At 39.6% G+C, this 22861-nt stretch overlaps 1 protein-coding gene across 2 annotated transcripts in view; it reads right to left on the reverse strand.

Annotated features, from left to right (window-relative positions):
* The window catches only part of TRAPPC10 (trafficking protein particle complex 10), a 116083-nt gene extending 93436 nt beyond the window's left edge, over positions 1-22647 (reverse strand). For both annotated transcript variants that reach the window (XM_036744304.1, XM_036744303.1), the window contains exon 1: positions 22365-22647. Coding sequence is in view for 1 of the 2 variants with exons in the window: in XM_036744303.1 (XP_036600198.1) it covers positions 22365-22431 (67 nt within the window). In the remaining variant the exon portion in view is untranslated. The remainder of the gene's footprint in view (positions 1-22364) is intronic.
* Positions 22648-22861: the final 214 nt, after the last annotated feature.

Raw genomic sequence — 22861 nt, forward strand, 5'->3', positions numbered from 1 at the left:
AACAGAGTTTTTGAGTATTATGCCCCTACTCCCATTTTCCCCATAAACTCTCAATTTTATTGTGCAATTTTGCTTTAACATAGTCTTCTGGAAATGCACATCAGGCTACAGTAGAACTGACTTTACTGAAAAGCTAAGAAAAATTGGCCTGTACTCCAAATTACTTATCTTGCAAAACTGGGTATATGTTAGGAAAAACTGGTTCTTTAATGACTTAAGAAATTTCAATTTATTCTTGTTTTAAAAAAAAAATCCAGAAATGGAAAAGATCTTTGGCATGCAAAGTGACTAAGCAAAAGAATCTTAGAGCAAGTTGATCTAGAATTGGATGCAAGTAAGGAATAAAAGGTAGCTTACTGTTAACATGCAAGACACACATAGTAAAAGGGTCACTGAAAGAAAAAAAATCAGAAACTCATCTACCATATTATATGGCAACAAAACAGATAATCTAAATAACTGGGAATAGCTAAAAAAAAAACAACTATCAAATACCCAAACTAAAAAAAATATAAATTTTGATAACCTAAGAAAAAATCATATATGGGGGATGCCATAAAAAATAGTTTGAGACTGCACACAAATCCAGCTCCTCTTCATCATTTCCAAATAGCCAGAAATAGGCAAAATAAACCATAACAAGTACATGGTGGAAGAAGGTAAGAGAAAACTATATCCCAATGAGGAAAGCCCCCATAGAAAAGAGAAAGAAAACAAACACACAAATATAAGTTCCTAATATACTAAAGAAATGCCATGGAATAAGAGAATGGCATTTTCAGAAGAAAATAATCTTTCAATAACTACAATTAGTGTACCAGAAAATTAGTTTTAGCTATGGGACAATTAGTGTCCCAGAACATAATGGCCACAGTAATCTCAAGACTAGATGTAAAGCCTAATACAAGAATTAAAGGCAAAGATGAATGAAATTAGATCTCTTAATGAAAAATTCAAAAGACTGGCTAAGAATGAAAGATGGAAGACAGGCAAAAAAGTAGACATTCTGAAGAACAAAAATGAAATGGAACCCAAAAATCCAATACAACAGAAGATAAAATCAAAATCATCAAAATTGGAAGAACAAACGATTTTCCTACAGTCCAAACAGCTGACCTAGAAAACATAGCTTGAATAAGTCACGGTCTTCCAGAAAAAGAAAAGAAAACAATTCACAGTGCCACATTTTAGTGAATCAGGGAGAAAAAAAGGTTTAAGCTACCCAGACACATGGTTCCTAAGAAGAGACTCCCTCTATCAATGTAAACCAGCAATTACTCTGCAATAACCTTAACGTTGCCTTGGGGAACTGAGAGGTTAAACCCATGTTTGTAAAACTCATATAAATCAGATACAGGATTTGAACCCAGACCTTCCTGACTCAGAATTGAGCTCGCTATCTACTACTCCATGCTGCCACATATCAGTTATGCTAATTGTAATTTGGTAGAGATAGCCTTAACCCAGAAAGAAGTAGGGCATAGCAGTGGTGAAAAGTACTTTATTTATGTAAAAAAAAGTAATAATTTATGTAAGTTCTTTATCTTTTAACATTAATTTCCAGATAGCTGACATATTTAGTCATTATTTTTAAATGATTTATCACTCTCCCCCATCATTACAGGATAGAAATGCAGATTATTAGGGCAGATGGCAGAGTGGGTCAGAAAATTCCAAGCTCTCAAGATTTTCTCCCACAAATGAGTTAAAATAAGCACCTTAGGGCGAACAAAGTGTGAGTAAAAATAAATAGGAATAGGGGCACAACTGGGATCTTCCAGGGATAATTTGAGAAGATCAGAAGAAAAATCCCAGGACAAGGTTTGGTTGCACTTTAACAACAAGCAGTGAGCCTTGGGGTTAGTTGGTTTGAGAGACTGCCTCGGCCCCAGCCACAGGAACTTTGACCCCCGGGGATAGTGAGAGGAGTTGAGAGTTTGAGCATGGGAAGATTGAGGGAACCTCTGCTAAGGAGGAATGCCAGACTCATCTGTGCTGTGAAGAGCAGTGGGGGCAAGAAAGAACCAGGATGCCCCTGGTGAGTGCAGAAGCAGTGGGGCAAAAAGCCCCTGGCTGTGGGCACTTACAGGAGGTTGGAGGTTTGGCTTTGGTTCCAGGCTAGAGGGGAGAACTGAAGATCTTGGGCAAGAGGCACCATTTCCCATACCCCAGGGCTAGAAGTGATTAGAAAAATTAAGCTATTACCACTAAAAATGCATAGGCAAAAGAGAAAGAATCCAACCACAGAAAGCTATTACGGAAATAGAGTAGACAGGGGTTCATCTTCAGAGGAGGATATTGAAGTAATGAAACCCCTAAAGAGTAACATCAAATGGTAGGTCACCTACCCAAAAAAGAATTTATAGAAGATCTTAAAAAAAAAAACAACTTTAAAAATCAAATGACAGAGATGGAGAAAAAACTTAAAAAAAAAATAAGAATAATCCAAGAAAAACAATAAGATTACGAAAGGAAAGTCAACCGATTAGAAAAGGAGATCCAGAATCTTAAGGAAGAAAAAGACACCTTGAAAATTAGAATGGGGCAAAGCAAAATCCTAAGAGATCAAGAACTAATTAAACAAAATATTAATAATAAAAAATAGAACAAAAAGTGAAACATCGTATAAGAAAAACAACAGACTTAGAGAATAGAGCAAGAAGAAAAAACAGAAAAATAATTGGACTAATTGAAAGTTATGATCAAAAATAGACTCTTACTACAATAATGCAAGAAATAATTAAAGAAAATTATCCTGAAGCATTAGAACAAGGGGGGGAAAGTAAGAATAGAAAAAAATCCATTGACCACCACTTAAAAGAAACCCTATGAGGAAAACTCATAGGAATATCATAGTCAAATTCGAAAACTCCGAGCTCAAGGATAAAATATTAAAAGCATCAAGATTAAAACAATTTAAATATGATGGTGCCACAATCAGAATCACACAAGATCTAACAGCAGAGATATTAAAGAACCACAGGTCTTGGAATACTATGTATCAAAGAGCAAAAGAACCAGGGCTCTGGCCAAAAACAGCATACCCTGCAAAGTTAAAGCATTATCCTGAATGAAAAAAAAATGGACATTTTGATCAAGTTTAAGACTTTGTTAAAAAGCAAAACCATTTAGGAAAAGCTAAAAGGAGTAATTTTATACAAATGACGTCCAAGAGATGGAATCCATACAGAGGAATTAGATGGGGGAGGAGGGCTGGTAGTTCTGGTAACCTACTTTCATGAGGAATGGGTTTAAGAGGGAACAATACATATATACTTAGAAGAGTATAAAAGTCTTCTAAACTCAGAAGAAATAAAATGATAGGGGCATGGCCGGGGAGAGAGGATAAGGGAGGGATTTTTAGAGGGAAGGGTAAGGGAATTGGCAAAAGGGGGATATTGAAGGGTGTTTAGATTTATGGGAATGAGAGGATAGGGGAGGAATCCTTGGAGGGGGTTAGCAAGTAATAGGAGGGCATGAGTGAGTAGAAGTAAAGTAGACGAGGCAGAAGGGATACGCACAAACATAAAAACAAAGACCAGGAGTAGCATTTGTTTGGGAAAGTATGTCTATATATGTGTGTGTATGTATATATCTACAGCTATCGAGAAACATATCCAAACTTAATTGTAGCCTTCTGGGGGGAGTAGAGGAGGGGAAAATAAAAAAGTGCAAAGCAGAGTAGAAAAGAAAACTTACAAAGAAGCAAAGAAAAGAAAAACAGTTCTTAACACAATGTGTATTATTTATCATACAGACTTTCTTGAAATGAAAATTTATTCTTACATATTTTGAAACCTCTCATGTCTTGCTGTGCACATGACATGTTTTTTTTTCCCCTTTCTTACTTTGTATTTAAATTCCAATATTTAACTTTATGGAAGATGGCAGATGGAAAGCAGGGACTTGAGTGAGCTCCCCGCCAGGTCCCTCCAAAAACCTATAAAAAATGGCTCTGAACAAATTCTAGAACTGCAGAACCCACAAAATTGCAGAGGGAAGCAGGGATCCAGCCCAGGACAGCCTGGATGGTCACTGGATGGGGTCTATTGGGCATGGAGCGGAGGGGAGAGGAGCTCAGTGTGGGCGGCGGCAGGACCAACCAGACAGGGAGCCGGGCAGAACAGGCCCTAGTGTCCTGAATCAGTGAGCTGTGGCAGTTACCAGACTTCTCAACCCACAAACACCAAAGACAACAGAGAAGGTTAGTGAGAAAAGTTGCAGGGGACAGAGTTCATGGTTCGGCCACCACCCCAGGGGCAGCGGGGATGGTGCAGCTACAGAACTACAGCTGCAGTTGCTTCCACCTGGTGGGAGGAATTAAGTGGCAGATTAGAGCAGGAGTGCAGAGCCTGCTTCAGATTTGAGTCAGGTCCGGGTTGGTGGTTCTTGAGGAAGGAGGAGTGCTGGTGTGGCAGAGCTGGCTGTATAGAAATAGCTCTGAAATCAACAATGCATCCCCTCAAGCTTGAACAAAGTACTCTTTGCTCTACAAGCAGTCATACCTGACGAAAAACTCAAGGGTCAAGTAAGTTGGTTGGGAATATGACCAGGCAGCAAAAACACACCCAGATTCAGTCTCAGACTTTGGAATCTTTCTTTGGTGACAAAGAAAACCAAAACATACAGTCTGAAGAAGTCAACAAAGTCAAAGAGCCTACACCAAAAGCCTCCAAGAAAAACATGAACTGGTCCCAGGCCATGGAAGAGCTCAGAAAGGATTTGGAAAAGCAAGTCAGACAAGTAGAGGAAAAACTGGGAAGAGAAATGAGAATGATGCAAGAAAACCATGAAAAACAAGTCAATGACTTGCTAAAGGAGACCCAAAAAAATACTGAAAAAAATATTGAAGAAAACAACACTTTAAAAAATAGACTAACTCAAATGGCAAAAGAGCTCCAAAAAGCCAATGAGGAGAAGAATGCCTTGAAAGGCAGAATTAGCCAAGTGGAAAAGGAGGTCCAAAAGACCAGTGAAGAAAATACTACCTTAAAAATTAGATTGGAGCAAGTAGAAGCTAGTGACTTTATGAGACATCAAGATATAAAACAGAACCAAAGGAATGAAAAAGTGTAAGACAATGTGAAATATCTCATTGGAAAAACCACTGACCTGGAAAATAGATCCAGGAATGATCATTTAAAAATTATTGGACTACCTGAAAGTCATGATCAAAAAAAGAGCCTAGATAGCATCTTTCAAGAAATTATCAAGGAGAACTGCCCTGATATTCTAGAGCCAGAGGGTAAAACAGAAATGGAAAGAATCCACAGATTGCCTCATCAAAAAGATCCCAAAAAGAAAACTCCTAGGAACATTGTCGCCAAATTCCAGAGCTCCCAGGTCAAGGAGAAAATACTGCAAGCAGCCAGAAAGAAATGATTTGAGTATTGTGGAAAAACAATCAGGATAACACAGGATCTAGCAGCTTCCACATTAAGGGACTGAAGGGCTTGGAATATGATATTCTGGAGGTCAATGGAGCTAGGATTAAAACCAAGACTCACCTACCCAGCAAAACTGAGTATCATGCTCCAAGGCAAAATATGGATTTTCAATAAAATAGAGAACTTTCAAGCTTTCTCAGTGAAAAGACCAGAGCTGAATAGAAAATTTGACTTTCAAACACAAGAATCAAGAGAAGCATGAAAAGGTAAACAAGAAAGAGAAATCCTAAAGGACTTACTAAAGTTGAACTGTTTTGTTTACATTCCTACATGGAAAGATGATGTGTATGATTCATGAGAGACCTCAATATCATAGCAGCTGAAAGGAATATGCATATATATGTGTATGCATATATATACATATGTGTATGTCTATGTATGTATATATGTAGGTATACACACACACACACACAAACACATATATACATATATAGACAGAGGGCACAGGGTGAGTTGAATATGAAGGGATGATATCTAAAAAAAATAAAATCAAATTAAGGGATAAGAGAGGAATATGCTGAGAGAGGGAGACAGGGAGAGATAGAATGGGGTAAATTATCTCGCATAAAAGTGGCAAGAAAAAGCAGTTCTCTAGGAAGGGAAGAGGGGGCAGGTGAAGAGGAATGAGTAAATCTTGCTCTCATCGGATTTGACCTGAGGAGGGAATACCATACACACTCAATTGGGTATCTTACCCCACAGAAAAGGAGGAGGAAGAAGATAAAAAGGGGGTACGATAGAAGGGAGGGCAGACAGGGGGAGGAGGTAATCAAAAACAAACACTTTCAAAAAGGGACAGGGTCAAGGGAGCAAATTTAATAAAGGGGGACAGGTTAGGAAGGAGCAAAACATAGTTAATCTTTCACAACATGAGTATTGTGGAAGGGTTTTATATAATGATACGCATGTGGCCTATGTTGGAATTGCTTGCCTTCTTAGGGAGGATGGGTGGGGAGGGAAGAGGGGAGAGAATTTGGAACCCAAAGTTTTAAAAACAGACGTTCAAAAACAACAGAAAAAAAGGTTTTGTATGCAACTAGGAAATAAGATACACCGGCAATGGGGCATAGAAATTTATCTTGCCCTACAAGAGAAAAAGGGAAAGGGGGATGGGAGGGGAGCGGGGTGACAGATGGGAGGGCTGACTGGGGAACGGGGCAACCAGAATATACGCCATCTTGGAGTGGGCAGGAGGGTAGAAATGAGGAGAAAATTTGTAATTCAAACTCTTGTGAAAACCAATGCTGAAAACTAAATATACTAAATAAATTAAATTAAAAAAAAACTTTATGATATGTTTTTGTTTCTTTTCTCTTTTCTCTATTTGTGTTTTGCCTTTGAGTCAAAAAAAAAAAAAGAAATGCAGATTATTTTTGTGGTCTAGAGGCAAGATGGTATGATGGATTCAGTGCTGAGCTCAAAGTAAGGGAAGAATTAGGCTTAAATCCAGCCTTTTTTCCCCTAGGATAATGTTGCAAAAGAATGTTCTGAGCAGGCAGCCTTGATCTATTTCAAGTTAGGGAGGTTCTAAGGTTTCACCATTATGTATAGCACTGGCTTGTGCATTTTGTACTAAGAAAAATACACTATCTATATTTTTTGCTATTCTTACCATAAATGGGTGTTGTATTTTACCAAATATTGTATCATCACATAGATATCACCTGTATTATGGATTTATCATGTTAAATGTTTTACTATTATTAAACCATTCCAGAATTACTATGTAAATCTAACTTAATGAATAATTAGTTTGCCAAAAGGAAATGGAATTTGGTACATTTTACTTGGCTCTGGAAGGAATAACTAGAAGCCATTCAATTTCAGTTTAGTACAAAGGAAAATTAATAAACAATTATAACTTTTAGTGGAATGGGCTGCCTTCATACAGGCAGTAGATTTTATTAAAAAAAATCTTCAAGTAGAGGTTGGATAATCACTTCTTGGGGATGTTGCAAAAGGGAGCTGTGCTTTAAATAGAGCCTGGGCTATTTCCAACTTAGAAATCCTATGATTCTATTACATAAGATTATCTTCAACGGTTTTATACTAAGACATGCTGCTGTAACATTAGTAGTATCAAAATAAGACTCTTTTGGACTAAAAATTCCACACTAACACTTGTAAGTTCTACTTAACTATGCAAATATAGTACAATAGGGTACAGAATTCTATCTGGCAGATTCAGGCTAATTCTATACCTCGTCTGCCTAACAATATTGATAAAACCATAAAAAGTCAAACCCAGGAAAGAAATTAGAGATAACTAGTCCAATGCCCTGCTCTTACAGAATAAGGAAAAAAGACAGGCAAAGCTAGTCACATCAAAGATAATACAAGCTAAGAGCTTTCCACTATACCACACAGATAAAAATACACAAAAATCTGAAGCTGTGGTAGAAGCTATACACTTCTGTCTCTGTACTTTCCACTAATCAATCTTTCAATCTCTCTCTCACTCTTTTTTCTTAAGGGAAAGCCTGGAAATATGTCATGACAGAACCTCATTTAAGTTGTTTTTTATCTTTAATGTGCTGAAACCTTGCTACTCACTCTAGGCCTAAAGAGGTTAGGAATCCCTTCCATATCCGCTTCCAAGTTGATAGGAAAAAAAAAAGCAAAATATAGTGAGAAAGGCACTGAACTATGTAAGTCAACAGACCTAATTCTAGAAGAATTTGGAGAAACTATAGAAGAATTTCAGTTTGGACATGCCTTCTGCACAGTGACCTGAATTATGTGGAATTGTTTCAAAAAGGTCCTTGAAATTAAGCTTACACATATAGCCTAGGACCTGGAGAGGCAGTCCTAAAGAATCTTTCACATTAGATTGGTTTGTATGATTAGGGTATTAGCACCTTGGAAGTCAGGAAGAGTCTGGTCCTGATAAAAGGTGTAGAACAGGGCTGTCCAAAATGCAGGCCCCCAGTCACATCCCTGAAGTTCGATTTATGTAGCCAGCCTACAAGCATAGAAATTTACATAAATGCTTTAGTAAATGAAGCTGAGCTACCACAGAGCTCTCACTAAAATGGCAAATCAAAATATATCGTCTATTGTTTCAATAAAAACCTATGGTTGGACAGCCCTGGTGTAGAAGATGAGGGACTGTAGAATAAGAAGGTAGAAGCCTGACATCAACAAGACAGAGGAAGGGGGGCATTAGCACAATAGGGCAATAACTGAGGAGAGGAAGCCTAAGTAAGTGGTGCCAGTAGGGATCAAAGGGAAAGCAGATTAAAAGAGGAAATGATGAGGTCCTAACGTTTACAATAAGTAAAACAACCGTTACTCAACCACCTACTAGGCAGTGGTTCAGAAACAAAATTTAGGTGAGAGTGCTACTGGTCGTTCACATTTTGGTGCAAGAGCCAACATGGATAGCTTTAAAATGTAGTATCACAGAAATATGTTACAAAACAAAGTGCTATGAGATATAAGGAGTGTAAAGGGAAAGGTATTGTCAAAGAGAGGGGAATGAATAAAGTTTCTTGGAAGAGCTGGCATTTGAGGTGGGCAGGCACTTAATAGGTAACACGGGGGAAGAAGCAATTTAAGCAAAGACAAAGATGACTTGAGAGTATTTCAATTTGCCTACAGTATAAAATACAAGAAGGAAAGACCTATGAAATTAGCTAATAAAGGCAAGATTGTGATACACTGTGGGAAGCCTTGAATGCCTGACTCAAACCTACCCATCTCCTAACAGGGCAGAGCCAACACTGGAACAAAATGAGACTATCCAGCAGTTAACAAAAAGAGGTTTTCTTTACCATATGATCCATAATACAGAAAGGATATTCGACAAGAAATCAACTCTCACAAGGTATATGCAACCCCAACTTGTCTCCACATGGAAAAGCACCTGGCTAGCAGGGCACAATATAGTTGCTCATTTAGTCTTGGGATATGTCTGGAGGGACTAGACAGATGTGCCTTTTCTGCCCTTAGATGAAAAAGAAGCCATAGCAACATGGCCTGATGCCACTGGAAAGCAGGACCAATTGCTAGACAGCTGGGACCTTACACCCCTGGGCCAATCAATTCTTGGGGAGGGGGGAGGTAGAGAAGGAACAAATCAGCTATAATGGTTTAAACTTTATTTGCTAGCAAGAGAGCTACTTTCTGAGCATGGGAATAGTATAACCATATCTATGCATAAGAAGAGATTATTTTTTACAGAGATAATAAAGATGGTTTGGAGGTGGGAGAAGAGAAACAGGGAAGCCCATTGCTACTGCAATGGTCCCAGAGTGTAATAAGTTTTTGTACTAGGGCAGTCAAAGTAGGAAGAGAGGACTGAATTTGAAAGACTGGGGTGAAATCAGTAGTCTGGTAGCTGAATGGAAAGGTTAGGGAAAGAGACAAAGACTCCCATGAAGATGAATATGGGAGAATAGGTGCCACAGTTAGAAGTAGTGAAGTCAGAAGGAAGGGCAGGTTAGATACGGACTAGGTCTGGGACATGCTGATTTTGAAGTGCGCCAGTGATCCTGTTATTTGCCTTCAAGATTAATGAAAGGTAGCATGTTTAGAGTAGGCAAGACATTTGAAGTCAATTCAAAATATATTTATTGGGGCAGCTAGGTGGCGCAGTGAGTAGAGCACCGGCCCTGGAGTCAGGAGGACCTGAGTTCAAATCCGGCCTCAGACACTTGACACGTACTAGCTGTGTGACCTTGGGCAAGTCACTTAACCCCGATTGCCCTGCCAAAAAGCAAAAAAAAAATATATATATATATATATATAAAATATATATATATTTTATATATATATATAATATATATATATAAAATATATATATATTATATATATATATATAAAATATATATATATATATATATTTATTAAAAATAGAATGTACCTTACCACATGTCTTGTATAAGACGAGTATGGTCCTGATACCCAAACCAAAGAGCAATAAAGCAAATTATAAACCAATATCATTAATTAATATTGGTACAAAAAACAAAACCAAAAAACTTTGAATAGCACATTATCAAAGAGGCTACAGAAATATATTCAAAATATTATTACTGTGAATAGGTTGGCTTAATACAAGGAAGGCAGGGATAGTTCACCTGGAGTTGAACTGTTGATAGTGAAATTGGAAAACTATGAAACAACAGGTTTTGTAGCAAAAGCTGCCAAAATTCAGAAAGAAAGAGTTCAAGTGTCTGGTTTACATTAAAATAAGGCTATGACTACTCAAAAAGAGGGGAAATTTTAGAATATGATGTTTCAAAAGGCAAGATAAAAAAGGTTGGAGCCAAGGATAAAAGGCTTAGAACTAAGAATAACTTAGCCTGAAAAACTGAGTATAATCCTAAAGGGATTATAAAAAGGGATTTTAAAGCATTCCTGATTAAAGACCAGAGCTAGGGAAAATCTTTGAAATGTAAATACTAGAGACAAGCAAAACCTAGAAGAGTAGATATATTTGAACAATCTGAAGTGCTCACATTCTACTGGGGAAAAAGAGACAAGTATCTCTTTAGAACCCAACTGCTTTCAAGGATGGAGTTAAGGTAAATGTAGAGCCTCCTACCTATAAGGAGAGAGGAGATAGACTACAGAAGCAGAATAAGGAAATGTGCTATGCCTAACTACTTTTGTTACAAGGCAAAGCTTGTTTTTGTGAGGAAAACAGGAGAGAACGGAGCTAGACACAGGAAAAAATAAAAGATTGTCAAAGAAATATTTTTTTTAAAATAGAAAGAAGTTTAGAAGGGGACATAAAGACAACAGGACAGTACTGGAACCACTGTGTTAGATTAAGTATATACTTTAAAAAAAAAGTCAAGCTATGTGTACTAGATTCACGGTTTCCTTTTTTCTTCTTTTTCGTATATGAAAACATTTGATTATTGCTGAGATACTATTTGTAAAATGTTTAGCAAAGTGCCTGGCACATAGCAGGTGCTTAAATAAATACTTGTTCTCTTCCTTTTCCTTTATGTTAAATTTGCAAAAAAAGAAAAGGGGGGGGAATTTAAATTTTAAACACAAATACATATGAATACAGGCTCTGGAGTCAAAGGACCCAACTTCAAATGCTGCCAAATTGCGCTATCACCCTAGGCCTCAGTTTCTACATCTATACAATGAAAAAATTGGACCAGATGGTCTGAGGTCCCTTTCAGATACAGATACTATGATCCTATGTATAAAAGACCAGTTTCTGTGCCATTAAGTGAATTTCTAATTCAATCAACATTTATAAAGTCCCTATTACATGCCAGTTATTGTGCTAAGCACTGGGGATATAATTAATAAAAAGAAAGTCTTTGACCTCAAGGATCTTATAATCTAAAGGAGGAGACAACACACAAAAGGAGGCAGGAAAGGGGGAGGGGACAAGAACACCAAAGGATATCTGCTTTGGAGTTGAGACCAGGCAGAGCTGCAGATGAGAAGTGGAGTGAGCAGAGTTCAATTTCGGCCCTCTATAAAGGAAGGCATTGGGAGGAATTTGGTACTCTGCCCTCCAGTCCTCCAATCAGAAGGGAGAGGAGGCCGAGGGAGATAGTGTCAATCAAGGCTTGAGATAGCAGCAAGGTGGTAAGATTAGAAGTGATGAGCTTATCCTTGTTCTTTGAAGACGAAACCAGACATAGTAACAGATGAAAAGTAGAGTGAGGTGCAAATTGAATTTCAATCTTAAAATTTTTCTTTTTGAATACCTGGTTAGTTTGCAACCTGTATGATACAGATACTAGTGGAAAAATCACAAAATTATTGCAAGGTGTTAAGAAAAATTCATACACAAAAATGTCCTCAGTACTTTTTTGATCTGCAATTTCACTCATTTTGAAGTACCCATCAACAAACATTTTCTATCACTCTTTTCCATATCCTCCCATAAGTTTGCCATGAGGGGTACACTCAACATACTGAAGGCTTTCTTCAATTTCTCCTTAAATCACGATTGAACATAGCAATGGAGCACTTTGGCTCTCTATCACCTCACCCATATGACCAACCTATCTCAATGATAGCATCTTTTACTCCTGTTCTTAAGAATTCCCCATTGGTTATATGTTATAACCGGCTCAAACCATGTGTTTCCCTACTGCTCTTTATGGGTCTTCATTTTTAATTTTTCAGAGCCTCTTCAATTCCTTGTCTCATTAAAATAGCAATGTATTTTATGTAGAATGTATCTTAAAAGCTAGAATTTTGTTTTCATAGAAAACTTGGGTTCCATCAAAGGAGTTTTGCAATTTTCAAAGACAATCCAGCCTATCCTCTTTTCACTCAACACCTTTACTGTCAGTAGATAAGCATTTATTAAGCACTTGCTATGTGCCAGGCAATGTGTCTAAGCACCAGGGATACAAAAAGAGGTAAAATATAGTCCTTGCCTCCAGGGAGCTCACAATCTAATGGGGGAGGCAATAAGCAAATAAATATACACAAACAAGCTATCTACAGAATAAATAGGAAATAATCAACAGAGGGGAGGTATTAAAATTAAAAGAGATTACGAAAGGCTTCCTGTAAAACGTGATGTTTTATTTGGGGCTTGGAGAAAGCCAGATCAGCTAGAAGGCAGAGATGAGGAAGAAGATCATTCCAGGCATAGGGGACAGTCAGAGAAAATGCCCAGAACTAGATAAAGTGTCCTGTTTGTAGAACAGCAAGGAGGCTGATGTCACCAGACCAGAGAGGCAGGAAGGGAATCATGAAGAGGTATAATGGAAAGCAAAGTGGGACTTTTTGCTGTTTTTTCTTTTGGAGTGTTTCTCAGCACTAAGGCAATCAAGTGCCTTTGATTGAGCCTTGCCTTTGACTGAATCAAGAGTCTTTGATGACCTGGTTAAGTCACAAGAAAGCCTAAGTGATATGATTTTGAGTCACATGGTTGTGATACCTTCTGACCCTAAAGAAGTGTAAATATACTCTACGGTTAGCATTTTGCTTTGGGGGTTCACTCACTGGAAGAGTGTTGCTGTGATCTGGCCAGACAAGACTCTGGGTAGCCGTTAAGGAGCCTCCCCAGCTTGGAAAACCCAGATGTTGGTGCTTATCTCTCTGGTAGTTATGCATGTATTCCTATGGACAGACAGAAGCCCTGTCTGCTGACTTGTGTTATTTGCTCTGCTTATATACTTTCTGCTTGTAATTTCTGTTTATGTTTTCTCTGAAGTTTAGTGATGACTTTTCCCCTGAACTAAGTGAATGATATATGTATATTTAATTAAAGTGGGATTGTAAAACCTTAAAATTGCTTTCCTTAAAAAAACAGATCAAAGAACCTGTGCTAGCAGCCCTCCTGTGTGCTGGTGTTGTTAATCTTATACCTCCACAGCAGCTGCTAGTAACATTGGTGTTACAAGGGGTAAAAAAAAAATTGATACCATTAATCATATCAAAATCAAAATCATCCATAATAATATGATCTCAAAAGATAAAGAAAAGGTCTTTGACAAAGTAGAACATTCACTTATGCTTAAAAAAAAACCAAGAACCCACTAAGTAAAAGCATACAGAGATCTTCTCCGTCCCCCACCCCACCCCCAACAGGTAGGAAATATATTTTTAGCAAGTTAAGCAAGGAGAAAGGATAGTGTAGTTTCCAGTGAATACAACCCAGACACTGTTTCACACACTGAAACTTATAATGATATATCAAGACTGCTCAGTAAGAAGCAAAGCCAAAGCCTATTAATACATCACTACCTCCTGCACAATCAGAGATGTGGTAGAGGAGGGGCCCTCCAAGGAGCAATGCTAGGTGGCCCTATGAATAGAGTAGTGGTACTGTAGTGAGGAAGACAGGAGTTCAGCTCTGACTTCAGACACTTACTAGTTCTGTGACCACAGGCAAATCACTTAACCTCAGTTTCATCTTTAAAAAAGGGTAATAGCACCTCTCTCCCAGGGCTGTAGCATTTAGCACAGTACCTGGCACACAGTAAGTATATATAAATTTTAGTTGTTATTATTAATAGGCATTGCTCCAGAAATGAGGCACAATGAAAGGAATCCATGAGGTGAGCCCTACAAGGCAGCTGCACAAAGCACCTAGAAGGAAGACCTAGAAGGAATGGATACCTTGGAAGCTTTGATAGCATGAAGAATACAGAGAAAACAGAGACTAGATAATTATAGAAGACATCAATCAAAAAAATGAGAGTCTAGAGTAAACAGAAAAAGAAGATGGATAATAAAAAGAGTGAGAGAAATCTTTTTGGGAAAGGGACACGTACACATGAAATTAAAAAACGAAGGGGAGGGGAGAAAGGGGGAATATCAAACAAAAGGAGGGGATCAGGGGTGAGGTGAAAAGAGCCAGTGGAAAGAGGGCCACCTTAAAAAAAAGATTAAAGTAGCTGAAGGAACATAATACTGTGTTTACAGTAGAAGAGGAAACTTGAAGATGAAAAGCTGCTAGAGAGACAACATTAATGAATCTAGGATAAGAAGGGTCAAAAGGGAAAAAAAAATCTTTGTATCAAAATTCTCTAATAAGGGACTAGCATCCCAGATAAATAAACAATTAATAAACATAAATAAATATACATATGACTACTAGCTATTCCCCAATGGATAAATGATCAAAGGATATGAACAAACTGTTCTCAAAAGAAGAACTCTGAAGTATTCCCACCATAGGCAAAAAAAATGCCCCAAATCACTAATAAGAGATGCAAATCAAAGTATTCCAAACACTTCACCTAATAACCTACAAATTGACAAAGATGACAAAAAATGGCAACACTCAATGTTGGAAGGGTTGTGGAAGGATAGGCACACTGTTGGAGAAAGTGTGAAGTGGTATAACCAGTTTGGAAAGCAATTTGGAATTACGCAAATGTAGTAACTAAAATGTCCATACCCTTTGAACCAGAGACTCCAATATTGCACTTATTATACTCAAAGAAGCCGTGGATAAGAAAAAAAACATTTAGAGCAGCACTTTCTGTGACAGCAAAGAGAAAAAAAAAAGCAGTCCCTGCCCTCAAGGAGCTTACTTTCTAATGGGAGAAAATAACAAACTAAAGGAAGGTAAAAAGGAATGGGAGGGTAGAGAGAAGTACTTGCTCAGAGGAATGGTAGACAAAGTCTGGGGAGTCAGGAATGGGACCCAGAAAAGAAGTGTACATGGCTAGCCTGTGCATTTTCCTTAAAATGGGGATCTGGTCAGCAGTAGTCCCTAATATGCTAAAGGGAGGCCAGAGATGCTGTCATTGCCTGGGGGGGGGGGGGTGTTGGAGGTGGGGGAAGTGTCAAGCAGCAGAGTAGGCTAAGGTGGGATGGGATGGGCAAGGTGAAGGGAGGTGTCAAAGATGAGGTGAGAAATGACTTTCTGGCCCTGGTGAGCAGAGCTGAATATTGTGAGTGTGGGGGACAGGGCAGAGGATGGGACAGCCAGAACCACTGCTGCCACCTGAGGAGCTGGAGAGTCTCTGCCACAGCCACTAGCCTGTCAAATCCAAGGAAGTAGCTTGGTGTAGTGGAGAGGGGCCCTGAACTTGGAGTCAGAAAGAGCTAGTTCAGATCCTACCTTAAGTTATTTCTTCTAAGGGGCCTTCTAGCCCTAGCAGGATTATCATCTCTAAGCAGGTGACTCATGGAGATTTATTCAGCCCTAAGCTGAATCACCAGTTGTTCACTGAACATTTCAAACTGGATCCCAAAGATATCTTAAAATTCAACTTATCTAAAACTGAACACATTGTCTACTACTGCCCCTTCCTGCAATCCTCCCCTCTTTCAAACTTCATTATTTTTGTCAAAGGCATCACTATCTTTCTATTTTCCCAAGTTCACAACCTTCACACTATCCTCAATTCTTCACTCTCCCTTGTCAGTTGCCCAAACTTGCTATTTCTATCTTCAGAACATCTTTCAATCAAACCTCTCCACAAAGCTACTACCTTGCTTCAGGCCTCCTTTTCACCTCTTACCTAGATAACTGCAACTCCTAACTGGTCTCCCTGCCTCAATTTTCTCCCAACTCCAATCAATCCTTTACACTGTTGCAAAAGTAATTTTCCTTAAGCTCAGATCTGACCATGTGACTCTCCCACACAAACAACTCTTTTTGCCTCCAGAATAAAATAAAAACTCCTATATACTTTTAAAGCCCTACACCTGTCTGCAATATATCTTTCCAGCCTCCTTAAACAATATTCCCCCACCTATACTCTGAAATTCAGTCAAACTGGCCCTTCCCTTTGTTCCTCACTCAAGATATTCCATTTCACACTTTTCTATGCCTTTCCTCTGGCCAAGCCTCATACGAGGAATTCACTCCCTCCTTAGAGCCTCCTCATAGTCCCTCAGTTCACAATAAAGCATCATTTTCTGCATGAAACTCTGCCCTGATTTCCAACTCCTCCTCACAGTTGGAGTTCCTCCCTCCAGATTACCTTGTATGGATTTATATGTAGGTTATCTTTATGCTGCATATATTTCTATATGTACTTATTGTCACTTCCATTTGACCCCTCCTTTGTAGCCCCAAACACCAGATACAGTGAATTCATCTGACAATGTATTTCATATTTAGCCCTAGAATGCCTTACTTCTGCCAAGAGGAGGGAGGTATGTTTCCATAACTTTTTTCTGGGACCATTACTGGTTTTTCAACTACTGTTTGATTTCCTTTTAATGATTTTTTTACATGTTGTAGCCCATGTATATGTTTTTCTTTTAGTTCTATTTATTTCAGTCTCATCAGTTTGTACAAATCTTCCCATGTTTCTCTGAATTTCTTGCATTCACTTTTTTCCTATTGAACAATGATATTCTATTATACACACATGGAATAAAAGTCTAAAGATGAAGCAAACCCTACTCACAAGGAGTTTACATTTTGATGGCAGACAAGTACATATTTTATATATGTCTATGTAACATTACATATACATTGTAAATGTAAAGTTAATAAATACAAATATATACAAAGTAATTAAACACAGTAGTTTGTGAGGGAGGACACTAGCAGGTGCAGGAATCAGGAAGGGCTTTCTTTAAAATGTCCTTGAGATACATCTTAAAGGAATAAACGGATTCTGTGAAGCAGATGAGAGGCTAGAGCTTTTTTCCAGGAATGAGAAACAGTGATTAAAATGCCTCTATACCCAGAAAAAACAACCAGGCTCCATGTTGGAAGGACAGAACTGAAATCAAGTTCCTGTGAATCACTGAGTTTTGAAGAAAAATTCTCCACCACACAGCTAAGGTCAATACGGAGTGTCCAATCAGGGGAATGCTGGAGGCATCTCAAAATGAAAAACATATGTATAAAAAACCTGAGTGTCAGGAAAAGGCAGCATTTATATCTTACCCAATAGAAAAAAGAAATGCAAAACTTCTAAGGGAAAACGTACTGGCTAAGGCTTTTTTTTTTTAAAGGATCCTTTAATCTAGATTGAGGGCACTCAAATGGATTTGTGATTGCTGGCAATGGAAATGTTTGTTCTGTCTTTTCTATGAGTCTGTGCTAATATCTATTCAGGAAGAAAAAGTGCTTATTGCTTAAATGTACTGAAGACAGTTTCAAAGTTTTTCTCAAAAGAGTGGAGGGGAAAAAAGCATCTAAAGCTAATTAGAGCAAGCAGCAGCTAGTGACTTTGTGAGAAATCAAGACATTATAAAACAGAACCAAAAGAATGAAAAAGTGTAAGACAATGTGAAATATCTCATTGGAAAAACCACTGACCTGGAAAATAGATCCAGGAGAGATCATTTAAAAATTATTGGACTACCTGAAAGCCATGATCAAAAAAAAGAGCCTAGACAGCATCTTTCAAGAAATTATCAAGAACTGCCCTGATATTCTAGAGCCAGAGGATAAAACAGAAATGGAAAAAATCCACAGATTGCCTCCTGGAAAAGATTCCAAAAAGAAAACTCCTAGGAATATTGTTGCCAAATTCCAGAGCTCCCAGATCAAGGAGAAAATACTGCAAGCAGCCAAAAAGAAACAATTTGAGTATTGTGGAAACACAATCAGAATAACACAAGTTTTAGCAGCTTCTACATTAAGGGATCGAAGGGCTTGGAATATGATATTCCAGAGGTCAATGGAGCTAGGATTAAAACCAAGAATCACCTACCCAGCAAAACTGAATATCATGTTCCAAGGCAAAACATGGACTTTCAATAAAATAGAGGACTTTCTCAAGCTTTTTCAGTGAAAAGACCAGAGCTGAATAGAAAATTTGACTTTCAAACACAAGAATCAAGAGAAGCATGAGAAGGTAAACAAGAAAGAGAAATCACAAGGGACTTACTAAAGTTGAACTGTTTTGTTTACATTCCTACATGGAAAGATGATGTGTATGACTCATGAGACCTCAGTATTAGGGTAGCTGAAGGGAATATACATACATACATACATACATGTGTGTGTATACATATATATACATACATATATATACATACACACACACACACACACACATATATATATATATAGACAGAGGGCACAGGGTGAGTTGAATATGAAGGGATGATATCTAAAAAAATCAAATTAAGGGATGAGAGAGATTTCCAGCAGCCCAGCCCGGTAAAGATCCCATCCTACAAGGATTGTTCTCTTAAGTTTTCTCTCCAATTTGCAAAGGAGGAACTCTCAGGAAAAGGTGAGGAAAAGACTTTTGAGGAAAAAAGGCAAATTTCATTTTAAGAATTTGGTTTTACTGACCACTATGAGTTTCTGAATGATTTGGCAGAACTTAATTGCTCAGTAAATTAAAGCAAAGTCACCTAAAAGTAATGAGAATAGTACAGTATATCCACTTCTTAAATTCCAATGTAAGAAATTAAACTGGAAGTGTTTTACATGGCAAAAATGGGATATAATCGGGATAGCGGGGGGGTGGAGATAGCTGGGTACTAGGATAATAAGAGCCCAGATTCCCCACAAACATGTCAGGAGAGCTTAGAAACATACCAGTCTAAAACAAAACAAGAATGATTACTTTTAGATTCCATCATTAGCCCAGGGATCCACAGAGAGATGACTCCCGACCCCATCCTGTTGAGACACTAAGAGAGACAGAGACAGGTGGAAAGCAAGAGTGCAGGCCAGCCCCAGAAGGCACCAACCAGCAGCTCCAATCTAGTGGTGGAAAAAAGGACCTAGGCAATGCCAAGCCAGAGGCATCCCCAAAGCTTATGACTATAGAAGCCTAGTATTAAGAAGCAGCTCTGGGGAGTTCCAGGCAGTGTCCTAAATGGGCAGCAGCACTGAACCTAGTGGCAGGAGAATACCCCTTGGCAAAAACTGGCCCGGGGATGTCCAAGCCTGTGGTACTAGAAAAGGCCCAGAGCTTAAGGGCAACTGGGTAAGACCCAGGAAGAACCTAATACAAGGGGAGGTCCTAGAGCCCTGTGATGAGAGTCAGTCTTAAAGCAGTGCCCAGCACTGAAGCATTCCAAGACTCCTTTGAAAGAAGAACCTAGTCTTGGCTACCATATTTAAGGCCTGGTCGACCCAGCCCAAGTCATTAGTTGCAAAGCCTGACCCCAGAATATTCTGCACACCCCTCCTGCTTTCCCATTCCCCTCCAGCCACTTAGGCTGAAGAGATGAGAAAAATAAGGAAAATTGAATATAATAGAAAACATCTAGGTCTGAGAGATAACCAGGGAATAAACCCTGAGAAACATAGTAAACCCACAAGTCCAGGTAAAGCCTCAAAGAAAAAAGATGTCCTAGCCACAATGATTACAAAGAAGAACTGAAACAAACGATATAAAATAGAATAGCTAGTGATAAAAAAAATGGCGAGGAAAATTAACACCTACAAACAATAAAAAAACAGCCAGGAACAGAAAATTAGAATGAGCCAAACAGAAAATAAGACTTAATGAGTGAGTTATGAAGTCAATAAAACATTTATTAATTACCTACGAAGCACCAGGCACAGGGCTAAGCTAAAGGAGATACAAAAAAGGACAAATGACAGCCCTCAAGGAGCTCACTATCTAACGCGGAAGACAATAAATAAATAAATATACGCTACAATCTCTCCACAGGATATGTAGGAACAGAGAAAGGGCATTAAAGTTAAGAGAATTGGGAAAGGCTTCCTTTTGCTTTAGTTGCGACTTAAAGGAAGCCAGGGAAGCAAGCAGGAGATGAGGGGGGAAGAGTATTCCAGACATGCGGGACAGGTGCCAAGAGATGTTAGATGATGTTGTTGGATGTCTTGTTCATGGAACAGCACGGAGGCCAGTGTCACTGGATCAAAGAGTACGTGGCAGGAAGTCAGGTGTAGGAAAACTGGAATGCGAGGGGTCTAGGTAATGAAGAGCTTTGAATACCAGAGAATTTTGTATTTGATCATGGAGGCTATAGGGTGTCACTGGAGTTTATTGGGTATGGCGGGGTGACACGGTCAGACCTGTGCTTTAGGAAAATCGCTTTGGTAGGAGAATGGAGGATGGACTGAAGCAGACAGGCAAACCCCAAGAGCAGGCTATGTCAATAGTCTAGGAGTGAGGTGATAAGGGCCTACCCCAGAGTGGTAGCAGTGTCAGAGAGAAGGGGGCTTATTGGAGATATGTTGCAAATGTGAAATTGTGAAATCCTGGCAACAGATAAGATAGGGATGAAAACAGTGAAGAACCAAGGATTATACCTGGGTAGTGGGTGTGAGGGTGTGTGGGGAGGGTTAAGTTAAAAAAAAAAAAACAAAAAAAAAACCCAAAAGCTTTGTTCTATATTGGCAGTCTTAGAAGACAAAAATGGGAGGGACAGGGGACTATACTGGGGAAGAAAGGAAATAATTATCATATCAGAGAGGTGCATAAGATGAAGAGCATATAATCAAAAAAGAACAAAGGGAACTGGCATCCATGGATAAAGACTGAACACAATTGCACACATACACTCACACACAGTATAGAAATTACATTCAAAAGAAAAGACCACGACAAGGGAAGGGGAGAGAAGGATCTTAGAGGGAGGTGTGAGACATTCATTAAGAATACTGTCTAGCACAGCTATAAAAGCCCAAGTTGGTGTTTTTATTGAAGCATTTAAATCTACTCCTATGCATGAGTTCTATTCTAAATAAAATGCAACCACTAATCCCAAATAAATTGTACCCCTTACTTCTATGCCTCCATTCTCTCCCTATACCACTATAAAGAGTTTTCCAGATATAGTGAACTCAAAACTTCTTAACTTTTTGGAAAATCATTACAGGCCTCCTATGGAAATAAATGTAGTGACCAAGGAAAGCTTGGTTTTCTTTTGGCGTGCAGAAAAGCGATATTTACAAACCGATGAGGTGAATTTAGCTCCACAATAATTCTCATTCTTTCTCTTCTATTTTTAACCGTGGGTCAGCTGCCTCTTAGACACTTAATCTCTGGGGAAGTCTTTTTATACCCTCTGCAAAACGAGGGCTCCTTCAAAAAGTTGTTAAATGCACCTGGGCACGGAGAGTAATAGTACATTTTATTTCCCTAAGAAAGGACTCTCTTTAACAAGCACCTGAGAAAACATGGTGGGTGACCTAGACCAAGGCTCACACAAGCTTCTTTCAAAAACATCTCTAGACGTCCGACTCTCCTCCTTGTAGACCCAAATTAGGCCCACACCCCAGGAATGAAAGCAGGGGTACCCAAGAGTGCACTCTCTGGATCCCAGGAACACATGCAAATCCCGACCTGTGGCTGCAGCAGGCGAACGGTCCCAGGAGAGAGCCGGGTTAGGGGAGGCGACTCAAGAGCGTCAGGAGACCCCTGTTCCCTCCCAGCCCCCCAAACAGAGCCGCAGACCGGGGTGCAGATTCGTGGGGACAAGGCGAGAGAAGACAACTTCCGGGAATGCCACCTCCCCCCACACCCCCCTCCCGCCCCGGGCGCTATCCCACAGCAGCCGTAGCCGTGGTCACAGTCTCCTCGGCCAGCACCCGGCACGGATAGGCCGCGGGCCGGGGTCACTCACAGGTGACGATGGGCTTATTCTCCATGGTGTAGATCACAGGTCGGAGCGGCTCCTCCGGAGGCTCCATGAGCGTCCAGCTTCACCAGCCACGGCTCGCCCCGCCGCTCTCCATGGGCAGGGCCCAGGCTTCTCTCGCCCGGGGCCGCCGCCCCCTCCTCCTCCTCTTCGTCCTCCTCCGGCCCTCGGCGCACCGCCGTCCGGGGCCCACCAGCACAGTTGAACAACTGCCGCCGCCTCCAGAGCGGCGGGCTCCCGGCCTCAGCCACTTCCGGCAATGTCTCCCGGAGCATTACCACTTCCGGGGACGAGGCTCGGGCGACTTCAAGGGGAGGGATCTGGTTCCCCTCCTTTCCCCTCCCCCCGCCCCAAGTCGGGAAGGCGGGGAGGGGGAGGGGAAAGATGGGGAGGAGAGGGAGAGGAAACGACTTGGGTGGAGGGAGGGGCTGAGAAGGCGGGGACGGGGAGGAGAGAAGAGTGGGGAAAGGAATAGAGAAAAT

The sequence above is a fragment of the Trichosurus vulpecula genome, chromosome 2, assembly GCF_011100635.1.
Source record: "Trichosurus vulpecula isolate mTriVul1 chromosome 2, mTriVul1.pri, whole genome shotgun sequence".
NCBI classification, from domain to species: Eukaryota; Metazoa; Chordata; class Mammalia; order Diprotodontia; family Phalangeridae; genus Trichosurus; species Trichosurus vulpecula.